The 13,410-nt window shown below is 40.6% G+C and overlaps 1 protein-coding gene across 2 annotated transcripts in view; it reads right to left on the bottom strand.

Moving 5' to 3' along the window:
• Nucleotides 1–13,410, bottom strand: part of Uggt (UDP-glucose-glycoprotein glucosyltransferase) — a 188,732-nt gene that overhangs the window by 92,744 nt on the left and 82,578 nt on the right. For both annotated transcript variants that reach the window (XM_080283702.1, XM_080283701.1), the window contains exons 15-16: nt 5,485–5,647; nt 4,108–4,405 (exon numbers count right to left, since the gene is read on the bottom strand). In XM_080283702.1, coding sequence (XP_080139828.1) covers nt 4,108–4,405; nt 5,485–5,647 — 461 coding nt within the window. The remainder of the gene's footprint in view (nt 1–4,107; nt 4,406–5,484; nt 5,648–13,410) is intronic.

Here is a 13,410-nt window from a genome sequence, read left to right as displayed (position 1 = left end):
AATCCTGGCTGGGGCAGGGAACAGTTTAAGGATTTGAATTTCATAAAAAAAGAGACTTTCCTGATCTACCAGATAACCCACCAACATGTTGTAAAAATACCCCCGCTAATACCAATACACCAGTCCTGTATGAGACAGCCCTAGTATGTATTCAATATGGACGGTAGGTGTTAGTGCCGAAGTGGTGACATGTGGAGGTGCAGGAGGATTACTGGGCCTTGGGATAGGTTACTGCCCCCGAGATATATGCCCAGAAGCCTTTGCCCAGTCAGACACATTAAAAAAAAATAATAATAATTAGAAAAAAAAATAAATAAACATCATGTGAGTGGATGATGGTCACCCACATACCACCATGTACACACATTAACTAATTTGAAATTTTTAATGGTGGGGGGTCAAGGATCTGGTTGTAGGGGCCAAAGCCCCCCACAGGTATGCCACTGGATTCATGCTCCAGACTGAATAGAAAGCTATGATATCTTGCTGTATTTTGGCTGTAACTATTGTACAGAACTATAATTATTTAAGTGCTGTGTTATAATTCACATGTGGTTTGTTTTGGGATCTTTTAAATATGTTTACTGTATTTTGAAGAACTGTTTCCTTGCTACACAGTAAAATGTGTGTGTGTGTGTGTGTGTGTGTGTGTGTGTGTGTGTGTGTGTGTGTGTGTGTGTGTGTGTGTGTAATTCACCGGGTCAGTCAGGATCACTTGATGGTCGTGATCGTCAGCTTTTACCCTCCCGGAAGGGAGCTAAGAGCTCATATAGTCCGATCTAAGGGCAAGGCTGTGACCTTCACACACGCACACACCCGTCCCCTTGCTCAAGGGGGACGGTAACCGCTCACTACATCAGGGAAACTTTTCGCAACCTGAGCGAGGCGCGAACTCCCATCTTTACGGCAAACGAGAACGCTACCACTGAGCCAGCGAGCAGTGTCTGTGTGTGTGTGTGTGTGTGTGTGTGTGTGTGTGTGTGTGTGTGTGTGTGTGTGTGTGTAACAAGGTATTAACATTAGCTTATGGTGCTAGCCACAAAGTGCTATGGAAAAAATGTAGAGCCCTAGCATTGTCTTCTTCTGCCTTTGAGCTATGTCAAATAAACTGCAAAAGGACAAAAATCTAGGCCAGGCTGAGGTGAATGAAGTACAGTATCATTCGTAACAGCTCCAATATGCTTGCATGCATCAACCTTGGTCACCAAATGGGGGCTTCCCATGCTGCTATATCTCTGGCAGCCTCCCTATTCTGTCCCTTATTCCTTAGGTCACAGTCTATAACTTCGTCCTGGGTCTTTTTCGGTCTGCCTCTCGTGGTAGCATACAATAATCTGGTGGTTACCTCTCGTCTCCATATTGTGCATCATATTTATGGTATAAAGATCAGTGTATGCCACTATCTCATAGTATCACATGAGAACCTGACTAATGCTCGGACATTCTTGCTAACATAATTTTATGAAATGTGGTATGCACTTTTAACATGTCAAACAGCTTGCTAACATAATTTTACGCAATGTGGTATGGACTTTTCCTTTAAAGGATGACAATTCATTTTTTGGGGTGAATATGAAATTATGCGTCAATCTACATGAAACTTTACTGGATAATAGCTATGATACCTACTTAAGCGTGTAAAAGTTTCAGGACGATACATGAAGAAAAGAAAAAAATATTTAGTAAAATCTTAATATATTTAACCTAACTTTCACTGACTACTGCTCCTAAGTGAGTAAACATATAATCATTTTAAATATATCAGTGAGTAAATTAATCATTTACAAATAAAGCTCAGGGATTAGTTTTGCCAAATATAGCCATTATCCAGTAAAATTTCATGTAAATTGATGCATAACTTCATTTTCAACCAAAAAAATGAACTCTCTCCCCTTAACATGTTTAACAGTGCCTCAGAACAGCTACTTTGGTTTTAGTCGGCTACATCTGAAAATTTAGCATACTTAATTCATCTCTCCCATCCTTCCTCTTCTGTAATTCCTTCCTTCATTCTTTCCTCTTTCTTCTGTGTACGGGTGACTTTATACTCCCTCTTCTGTCTTTCTTTCCTTCATTCTTTCCTCTTCCTTCTGCCTATGGGGGGGCTCAACACTGAGTGACAAGCCAAATGGATTCCTGTACACCAGGAAGCCATTTACTATGCTGGGTGGTAACCATATAACCAAATTATGGTGCCTGATGGTTTAGTGGGTAATTAGGCACTCAAGTCAGATTGAACCTGTGAAGGTTTATATCCATGGGGTGGTTGGGGTTTATTGCTCATGTAATGCCACTCGGATAAATGAGGCTGGTCACTCTCATCACAAATGTCAGGACCAACTTGCCTAGCCTCGGGTTCATACATTCCTCTGTGGGGCGACATAAGACTGGATGATGGATGGATGAATTACTTACTAATCAGTCTACATAAGACCATACAACAAAGTACTGACATAATCAGCGTAACTGCAGTGGATGGTCATCATGCCCCATGAGGCAGGATATGAGCAGTAATGCATTCACTCCTCAGTTATGAGTCTGTGATGATTCCTCCCATCACCATTTTTAGTGCCTGCAATGCATCATCAGTGGTCAAAAGCAACATCCTATAGTCCTTCCAAAATATCGAGATCGTTTGGGTGTTGTCCCTAACGGGAATTCCCCTTCGCGCGACGCTGCCGAATCCGTACCAAAACACACCTCTCTGTCTTATATCAGCTATTTACTACTTCTATATGAAATTTATTTACAGTACATGTATATATAATTCTCTATTAAGGCTATATAGTGTAAGAAATTGCCTATTGTTTTTAATAATAACAATGACTTTTTATAAATATCTCAACACTTGGCAACGTTGCTTTCCAACTCTGTCACACTTGTAGGTGAGTCAGTGAGGGTAGGTCAGGTGTCAATCCGCAGGTCACTTTCTCTGACCGCCATTAAAAGATAAGCTCCTACCCCTACTACTCACCCTCGTCTGCTCCACAGTCAAGAAAAAGAACTTATTTACAGCGTAAATAAGTATTTTTTAGAAAAGAAGGCAAACAGAGGACCTATAATTCATAAAACCGTATAGGCTTTTTACAGAAATATATCTCCATAAAATGTTGATTTTATATGGAGAGAGAGAGAGAGAGAGAGAGAGAGAGAGAGAGAGAGACAGACAGACAGACAGACAGACAGACATAGTCAGGAGGTTTTTCTTCAAATTCTAATAATTCATAAAATCGTATAGACTTTACAGAAATGAATCTCCATATAATGTTGATTTTATATGCAGAGAGAGAGAGAGAGAGAGAGAGAGAGAGAGAGAGGGTAGTGAGCTGGGAGTGTGGGTTGTCCCTTGAAGTTTGTCTCTAATCCGATAATTGGCCCAGTGGAAACTGTGGCAACATCACACATAGGGGAATTCCCGTGAGGGACAATGCCCAAACGATCTTGATATTTTGGAAAGACTATAGGGTGCCTCCAAAGGACCGACTGGAGTGAATAAGATGACAAAATAACAGTGCTCAAAAAGGTTTACAAGTCAGCATTAAACGATTAAACGATCAGAGATTTTGTGACTAGTGGTAACATACATGTACATTATGATACAGAAGTATTAAGAACAGAACATTCATCCATCCATCCATCATCCAATCCTACATTGCCCTATGAGGAGTGTAGGAGCCCGGGGCTAGGCAGTTGGTCCCGACATTTAAGATGAGAGTGACCAGCCTCACTCACCCCTGAGTGGCATTACATGAGCAATCAACCCCAACCACCCCATGGATATAAACCTTCACCGGCTCAATCCGACTGGAGCGCAAAAATTACCCACTAAACCACCAGGCGCCAAAATTTGGTTATATGGTTACCACCCAGCGTAGTAAATGGTTTCCTGGTGCACAGGAAACCATTTGACTTGTCACTCAGTGTAGAGTCACCCACAGGCTGATGGAAGTGGAAAGACTGAAGGAAAAAAAGACAGAAGAGGAAGTGTAAAGTCACCCATAGGCAGAAGGACAAGGAAAGAAAGACAGAAGAGAATGGAAGGAAAGAAGGAAAACATACTAATATAGAAAACTACAATGCTATACTCATCCCCTTCCATTCACTAACCTTTTGAGAGGCATTTCCGAATGTTTTTCTCGAGCATTTAGTACAACCCTGATGTTGGCATTAAGTGCCTCCTGGAGCACTAGCAGTAGAGGCCCCACCTTCTGAGCTGCTGAGGACACTGGGTCAAAAACTGCCACAATGTCAAAAGCTGGGCGATCAGGAACTCGTGGTGGAAGTTTTATGACAGAGTACTGGTCAGACCGCAAAGAGACTGAGGTGCGGCCCTTGGTTTGGGGTTTGGTCTGCAGTACTCCAGCTACTTTCATGATCGTTGTGCTGATGTCATAAGGAAGCTCATCTAAAGAAAAAAGATGAAGAAGAAAAACAGTTCTTAGTACAAAAATATCTTAATAATAGGATTTGGTTTATCAGTGAAAGCCTAAATTTTCTTGAGAAACAAATTAATCACTTTCCTTTATAAAAGGAGCAGACAATGACCCTAACAGTTTCACTTATATAAATGAGCCTCTAAAAATATTCTACAAACAAGAAAAGATATCAGTGTAATATCAGAAAAAAATCAAATGTTGCCATCATTATCATATCAATATTTCCACTGCACAGAATCCAAAATCAAGCACAGTAGAGCACAAAGGCTTAAGAACCATCAACAGAGTGCCCAACAAAAGAAATAATACAAGTAGTCCACCACTTCGAGGGAAAAAAAAAAGTTATGTAAAGTGCTAAGAGTTTTTGTCCCTTTATCAGTTCCCCAGTTTGAATTAAACTGATATTGTACATATTTCCTATCCCATTCTTGGCAGGCAACAACGACTACAATATGCTTATATTTTTAATTTTTTAACCTCTTAATATGAAAAGGGTTTTGTATGTGAAATAGATGGAGTAGCAGTTCACGGCAAGAATAGCAGCATAGAAGGGTCCCAATATTAGCAACAAGCTGACAAAGCTATGCTGATACGTTGCATCATATACAGTACAGTACTGTATATCAATCTTTCCAATGATTTTTTTTTTATTCTTGCAATCTCCAGACAGTTTTATTTAACTTCAAAAATATACAAGCTAATGAAGGGTGCACCTAACCCCTCCAGTCTGTTAAGAGTTATTGAGCACGTAGCTTTATGGGAAGAGGATGGTGTATGGAAAGCAGGAGGCTGGGAAAGTCTGGATGAGAATGGTGCCTTATGCTATGAGAACAAGTTTCACACAATGGTAAAAATTCCAATGTTGGGATGTTTGTAATCCATTTATTGTGTTCCAACTCATGCTATATATGCTTTCTGGATCCAAATGACAGCTCACCATGTTATAAATGAATAGCATATTGGCAGACCACTATATAGGCAAACAATCTGTACATAGAAAGTAAAGCTGGAAACTGACACAAGAGAAATTAAAAACTTGTCAGCCTACCTTCTCCTTCCAAGACTTCCACAATCTTTTCTCCAAGTGTTGACTGGAAGTATTTTTCAAGCAGGCCAAAGTCCTCCAGAACAAATTTCTCGGTAGGCTTAAGTGCTCCTAGCATTCTTCCATTGGCAATCACTGTCCGCACCTCTGGGGCAAGAGACAGAACCTGAGAAAAAGAATGTGGCTGTGATTTTTGAATATTTAAGAAGTTAACAGATAAAAGAAGTCAGATAATAATAAAAAGGTTCACCATGCTACTTTTCCCTCACTTATCATCCTCCCTATATAATGTACCAGGATTATTGTTTTACTTAGTCTATGCCTGCAACTAGTCATTATCATCCCTTTCAGTATGATGGGTACATCCTAAAGAGGTTATGATTCTCTCAGTCCTCAAGTTCTCAATGTACAGAAAGAAATAAAACAGTAACTGAATACCTGCAATGAAATATAAACCTTGCATTTATAATCATTTACTGTGGACCATTGTTAAAAATACAAATTCGGTTAAAACTGTACACCTGTTTCTGTGAAGACCAACAACTGCTACTCTTATACTATACTTAGTCACCCAGAGTGGATCACAAGTCAAGAAGAGAGGAAAAATTTTAAAAGATGGTGACACTGGGGCTTCCTCTGAACAGAATAAAGGAATGAGCATATGTAATCAACCAAATTAAAGCGTATCTGTATCTGCACAAAACATATTCACAATCATCTTACACCTGATCTCATTCAACAAAACCAAAGGAACTACATGCAGGAGCTTCAGGGCACTTTGGTAGTAGTAACAGTAGTTGTTCCCTTGGCAGTATGGCCGAACAACCGCAAGTCCCTAAGGAAGGCCAAGGCCGAGACCAAGCTTTCCCACAAAGCTCTCAAGAAGTGTATCTTGTGTTGTTGGCACAGGTGACTGTGTGCAATGCAGCCTTCCATAATGTTCTTAATAGTATGGGGTGCTGTGCTGCATCCTGGACAGGCATCAGCAATGGAGTCATCCAGCCTCTTCTGATACCTCAAGAGGGCTGGATGATGCCTGTATCTCATCCTGGCCAGGTGGACCCTGTCCTCACGAGAGAGGTAGGTAGGATTCAGAAGGGTGGATATCAGGAGGCCATGTATGCAGCTGTGTGTTGCCTTTGAGTGACTGAATAGATCAGTGAGTGATTTGAGTAGGGATCTGCTTTTGGAAGCTGGCTTGAGGTGGGCGAGGGAGGATGGATGACAGTATTTGTGTATGATATCTTGTGCTGGGTGTTGTTTTGATATTCTTTGGTGTGTGTGATGTGCTGCCATGAAATGTAGTAGATGGTGTGGGTTTGTGGAGGTGGTGGCAAGAATTTGTGTGCCTCTCATGTCTAGATGATCCTTGACTTTGTGGACTTTGGTTTCTTGGTGTTGGTAGTCTGTAAGGGTAGTAGATGTGCAGCCTGTGATTATTTTTACAGTCTTGTTCTGTATGGTCTGTAAGGTGTTGTAGTGTGTTTCAACGAGATTAGAGGCCCAAGCAGGACTTGCATAGTTCATCACTGAATGTATATACTGTTTGTATACTGTGGTGATGGTTTCTTTGTTGTGGTCAAATGTTGCATGGGCAAGTGACCTTAGGGCACTGAGTTTTGGTGTTAACTTATTTTTAATATTTAAGATGTGCTCTTTAAATGACACTGATGTATTGTATTTTACACCAAGGATTTTGGGTGTGTAAGTTTGTGGTAGGAGGGTGCTGTTTATCGTGAGGTGCAGAATGTGACCATGTTCTGCTGTCCAGTTTTTGAGAATGGTCACTGTAGATTTGGCTGGGGCTATTGTGAGCCTGTTTGTGGTGAACCATTCATGTATTGTGTTGAGGTAAGGTTGGAGGATGTATGCAGCTGTGCTTGTGTTTTGGTGGGTACATGTAAGTGTTATGTCATCTGCACTGGAAGCTATGCGTATTTGTGGTGCGTGGGGTGTGGGTATGTCGTGCAAATATAGGTTAAAGAGTGTAGGGGACAAAACAGATCCTTAAGGGATGCCGTTTGTGAAGTTTCTGATGTTCGATGACTGACTGACTAATGTTACATATGCACATCTGCTTGCTAAATATATTACCAGCCATCTTTTTGTGTTAATGTGCATGTTTGTGTCGAATATTTAGTTTGTGAGGTTGCGGCAAGGGATGACATCAAAAGCTTTGCTGATGTCCCGAATGACTAGGAGTGTTCTGTGTGGTGGCCTAACTGAATTGATGCCATCAAAAACTTCTTGTGTAGGGTCTGTAAGAAGAGTGTTTGTGGAGTGTAGCAGCCTAAAGCCACGTTGTGATGGGGCTAGGGGGATGTGAGGTGTTACTAATTGTAATACCAGTCATTCAATGACTTTGGAGGGGGTGCAGAGGAGTGTGATGGGGCAGTGTGAGGAAGGTAATGTGGGGTTTTTGTTATGTTTTGGGATAATGATGATAGTACCATGCTTCCACATGTTGGGTATTATGTTGTGTGAGTAGCTGTAGTTTGATATGTTGGTGTGTACAGTACTTGTATGCTTTGTGGGCAAGATGTTTAGGGTGTATGTTGCTTATGTTGTCTGGGCCACAGGCAGATGAGTGCTTAAGGATGCTAATGATGTGCTTCGTCTGGTTGTAAGTGAAAGGTGTGAAGTCTGGGTCTGTAGGGAACTATCTCTTGTGTCAGATGACACGTTAGTCATCACGATGAGGGTTTAGATGACTGATGTGTGAAAAGTGATTGATGAGAGTGTTCGTTTGTTTGAGGGTATGGTGGTATGGTATCTGTTGTTGTGATAGCAGCGTGTGAATGTGTAGTGTTGCTATTGGAGAAAGTGATGCTGTTTTGTGTTTTGTAGAGTTTGCTGGTGTTTATTTTGTGATCAAGTTACTACATGACAGTATTGTGATACCAACTCTAACGTATGGAACTGATGCTTGGACCTTGTTGGAGGGACAGAAGTCAAGAGTGAGAGCTGTGGAAATGAGTTATTTGAGAGGAGAATGTGGAGTCAGATAGAGAGACAGACTGACAAATGAGGAAGTGAATGAGTGTTGTGGTGCGGATATGGATGTGATTGGAAGCGTTAGGAGAAACACATTGAGGTGGTTTGGCCATATCGAGAGGATGGAGAGTGAGAGACTGATAAGGTGAGTGTATGTGAGGTGGAGGGGAGGGAGAGAGAGGGGGAGGACAAGGATGAGATGGAGGTATGGAATGGAGAGGTGTATGAGAGAGGGGGGTATGAGCTGGAAGCAGGGCAGTGAAATGGTGGGGGACAAGGCAACATGGAGGCGATTTGTTTGTGGCCACCCTTTACAGGATTGAGGCGTCTGGCAATATATAGATAGATACATAGTTTTTGGAGATAATTATTTCAAATTAGTGTTTGCTGCTCTGATATGTGATTGTTTATTAGAGAGCTGAGGGCACTCTGGTTAATGCCTTGGGGAGGAGTGGTGGTTGAGTCTCTGTGGAGTGGTGTGGTGCGGCTTCACTACAGTCTATGGTAATGAAGCATCTCATTTCTGAAAACCATATGTGGTGGTGCTGTGTGCACCTCATTTCTGAAAACCATTAGTGGTGTGGTGTGACTTTACTAAAGTCTATGGGAATGAGGCATCTCATTTCTGAAAATCATTTGTGAGAGTCAGGTGAACAGCACTGCTCCTACAGATGCTCCTACATCTACAGTGGTGTAGGCAGTATCCCAAAACAGAAAACAAAAAACACTAAAGAAGGAGAAATATCAATACCAGTGCCTAGTGTAATGGTCCACAAGATCATTTCCTCTGCAGTTTACTTCTAAAATACTGGCCCAGCCTCAAAAAAAGATGTCACTTCAAACTCCTTACAATGCCATGAAGGCATTACAAATGATGATTGGAGGAACTGTCCCACACTCAGAAAGCTATGAACTAGGTGTATTAGTTCTAGCTCCCAATAATAATGTCTCAGGTGGTATAATGCTTTCCTCTTAAAGCATCATTGCCTCATCCTCTCTTTAACAGAGCACCACAGTCTGATTTCCCATGTATCAGTCTAAAGAACCACCTGAGCTCTGTGCAATGACAATCTTTCAAGTTTACGTGTGTGTGTGTGTGTGTGTGTGTGTGTGTGTGTGTGTGTGTGTGTGTGTGTGTGTGTGTGTGTGTGTGTACCTAGTTGTATTTACCTAGTTGTGATGTACAGGAAATAAGCTACTCTCGTGGGGTCCCATTTCTTTTTCTCGTTGTCAAATTTTGCACTGAACTCGTTTAAGTTTTTAGACTGGACAATCTCTTTGTCCGGGCTGTTCCACAGGTCTATGCATCTATATGGAAAGCTATATTTCTTGATATCCTTCAAACAACTTGGCTTTTTCAGTTTCATTCCATTTCCTCTTGTTACTCTCCCATCCCATACAAACAGATCATTTTTATCAATTCTATCTATTCCCATCATGGCCCTGAACACTGCAATCATGTCTCCCCTTTGTCTCCTTTCATTTAGTGTAGGCAGGTCCAACTCTTCCAGCCTCTCTCCGTAGGACAGGTCTGCCAGGCTGGGGACCATCTCGGTTGCTGTTCTTTGTATTCTCTCGATCTAATTTATGTCTTTCTTCTTGTGTGGGACCACACTATTGGTGCATATTCCAACCTGTGTCTGTGTGTGTGTGTGTATTTACCTATTTGTAGTATACAGGAATTGAGCAATGCTTGTGTTGTCCTGTCTCCATATCCACATTTATCAAGTCTACTTTTACACACATGAATGTTTTTCTCATGCACCACCTCTTTGTCTAAGTCGTTCCAAATATTTAAGTATTTACCTAATACTGTATACCTAATTGTGATATACACGGAATGTACTATGCTCGTGGGTTTCCGTCGCTGTTTCTCATTAAGTTGAATTTAGCTTTAAACTCGTTTAAGTTTTTAGACTGGACAATCTCTTTGTCCAGGCTATTCCATAAGTCTATACTTCTGTAAGGAAAGCTATATTTCTTGATATCCTTCAAGCAGCTTGACTTTTTCAATTTCATTCCGTGTCCTCTTGTTGCTCTCTTATCCCATACAAACAGATCTTCTTTGTCAATTTTTTATCTACTCCCACCATGGTCCTGAACACCGCAATCATGTCTCCCCTCTTTCTCCTTTCCTCTAACGAAGGCAAATCCAGTTTTTCCAGCCTCTCTCTGTATGACAGGTCTGTCAGACTGGGGACCATCTTGGTTGCTGTTCTTTGTATTCTCTCAATCTTGTTTATATCTTTCTTTTTGTGTGGGGACCACACTACCGCTGCATATTCTAACCTGGGGCGGATCATGGCCACTATCAATTTTTTCATCATTTCCTCATCCATATAATGAAATGCTACTCTTATGTTAGTCAAGAGTTTATAAGTCTCTCCAACTATCTTGTTAATGTGCTTTTCTGGTGACAAACTATTTTGGACCAGCACTCCCAAATCTTTCTCTTCTCTCCTTTTTGTGATTAATTCATTACCCAAAAAATAATTCAGTGATGGTCTCCTGATACTTTTACTCATTTCCAATATTTTACATTTCTTTACATTAAATTTCATTTCCCACGTCTGGCTCCAATTGTGTATCCTATCCAAATCCTCCTGCAGTATTTTACAATCCTCCTCAACCTCTATCTTCCTCAAGATCTTTACATCATCAGCAAACTGACTTGCATAACTGTTCACTCCATCTACCATATCATTCACGTAAATCAGGAACATTACTGGCGCCAACACTGAGCCTTGAGGGACTCCACTTGTTACTTCCCTCCATCCAGACATCTTTTCCTTTATTACTGTCCTCATTTGTCTGTCTCTCAAAAAGTCTCTCATCCATTCCAGAAGTTTCCCCTTTAGTCCTCCTATATATTCTAGTTTCCACATTAGTCTCTTATGAGGTACCTTGTCAAAGGCCTTCTCTAAGTCTAAGTACACACAATCCACCCAACCATCTCTCTCCTGTACCACATCAATCGCTCTTGAGTAAAAGCTCAACAAGTTAGAAACACATGACCTTCCACTTCTGAATCCAAACTGACATTCAGCCAAAATATTCATCTCTTCCAGATATTTTATCCATCTGTCTTTCAGGATTCTCTCACACAATTTTGTGACCATGCTGGTTAGAGACACTGGGCTATAATTCAGGGGTTCTTCCCTGTTTCCTCCCTTGTAAATTGGTACCACATTTGCCCTCTTCCATTCTTTTGGCACTTTCCCCTCTTCCAGTAAGCATACGATTAAGCTGTGAATTTTATCTGCCAGTTGTTCTCTGCATTCCTTCAGTACCCAATTAGAAATTCCATCAGGTCCTGGGGTTTTCCTTACATCTTGAGTTTCCAGTAATTTATACACTTCCTGTACCTCCACTTTTATATCTTTCATCACCAGAACATTTCTAATCACTCCCTCCCCATCCACAAGCTCCTTTTCTTTAGTGAAAACTGACTGGAAACGTTTGTTCATTATTTCTGCTTGCATTGCCGCATCCTTAAAGACCTCTCCTTCTACTTTCAGTTTGGTGATTCCTTCCATTTGTTTCAGTTTGCCATTAACGAATCTATAAAACAGTTTGGGTTCATCCTTGCATTTGTCAATTATACCTTTTTCAAAATTCCTTTCTTCTTCTCTACGTATTCTTGTGTATTCATTTCTTGTTCTTTTATATTCTTCCTTTGTTCTGTTGTTACCTCTCTTTCTCCAATTGTTCCACGCCTTATCTCTCTCTTCTTTTGCTATCATACACCTTCTATTAAACCACTCCTTTTTCCTGTTTTCTTTCCCTCTTACTCTTGGTACAAATTTTTGCACTCCCACATTATAGAGGTCTAGAAAGATATCCCACTTCCTCTGTATCTCTCTTGTTTCTCTGAATTTTCTCCAATCCACATTTTCAAAAAAGTTTCTCAATCCTGTAAAATTTGCTTTCCCAAAGTTGTATCTTCCCTGTCTATGAAGCTTGTCTCTTGGATCGACGTTTCCTATTAACATCTGGAACTCAATGATCACGTAATCACTTTTTCCCAAAGGACAGAGATATTCCAATGATTCTATTACATCGGGTTCTTTGGTGAACAGTAAATCTAACCTTGCTGGTGTGTCCTCACCTCGAAACCGTGTCTCTTCTTTGACCCACTGCGTCATCATATTATTCATTATTATATTTAATAACATAGTGCCCCACGAATTCTCGCCGCCTCCCGAGTACCATTCCTCCCAGTTCACCTCTTTACAATTAAAGTCACCCGCCAAAATTATATTATTGCTTTTCTCAATTATTTTTTACAAATAGCTAGCCATATCTGACAACATCTCATGGTATTCGTCATCCTTCCATGCTCTCGTCTTTGGGGGAACATACACTACCGCCATATCTCTCTTAACATTCTCTCCAGTTTCTAATTTCATATATATCACTTCAGCCCTGCCTTCTCCCATTTCCACAGTATCTACATTTATGTTGTTCTTCACTGCTATCATCACTCCTTCTCCCTTTTTTTCTTTTCTGTCTTTTCTCCACAGTTTGTATTTACCATCTCCCAAATGAACATCAATATCTTCTCTTAATTTGGTCTCTACAAAGCACATGACATCAGGTTCATGTTCTCTCAAGAAATCGTTAATTTCGATCCTTGTCGATATGAAACCATTAACATCAGTATATATCACCTTCAAATTATTTTTGACGTTTTTAATACCCTCTTCTCTCCTACTCTCTGTCCGTACCACTTCCTCAACTTCCGATCTTTCACAACCATCCCCCTTAGTTTCCTTCACTTCTATTTCCTTAAATACCATTTCCTTACTTTCATATCCAATACTCTCCAAAAAAAAAGTATTACATTCTTCCTCTGTCCTCTTATCATTTTTTTCCTTTGCTTCTTCCTTTAATGTTTTTAAAACTTCTCTTTCTTCTTCATTCAGATCTTTTCTT

This window comes from Coenobita brevimanus, chromosome 98 (assembly GCF_032717465.1).
Source record: "Coenobita brevimanus isolate Jiangsu-jjx chromosome 98, ASM3271746v2, whole genome shotgun sequence".
Lineage (NCBI taxonomy): Eukaryota > Metazoa > Arthropoda > Malacostraca > Decapoda > Coenobitidae > Coenobita > Coenobita brevimanus.
This window is presented reverse-complemented; position numbering and strand designations above follow the sequence as displayed.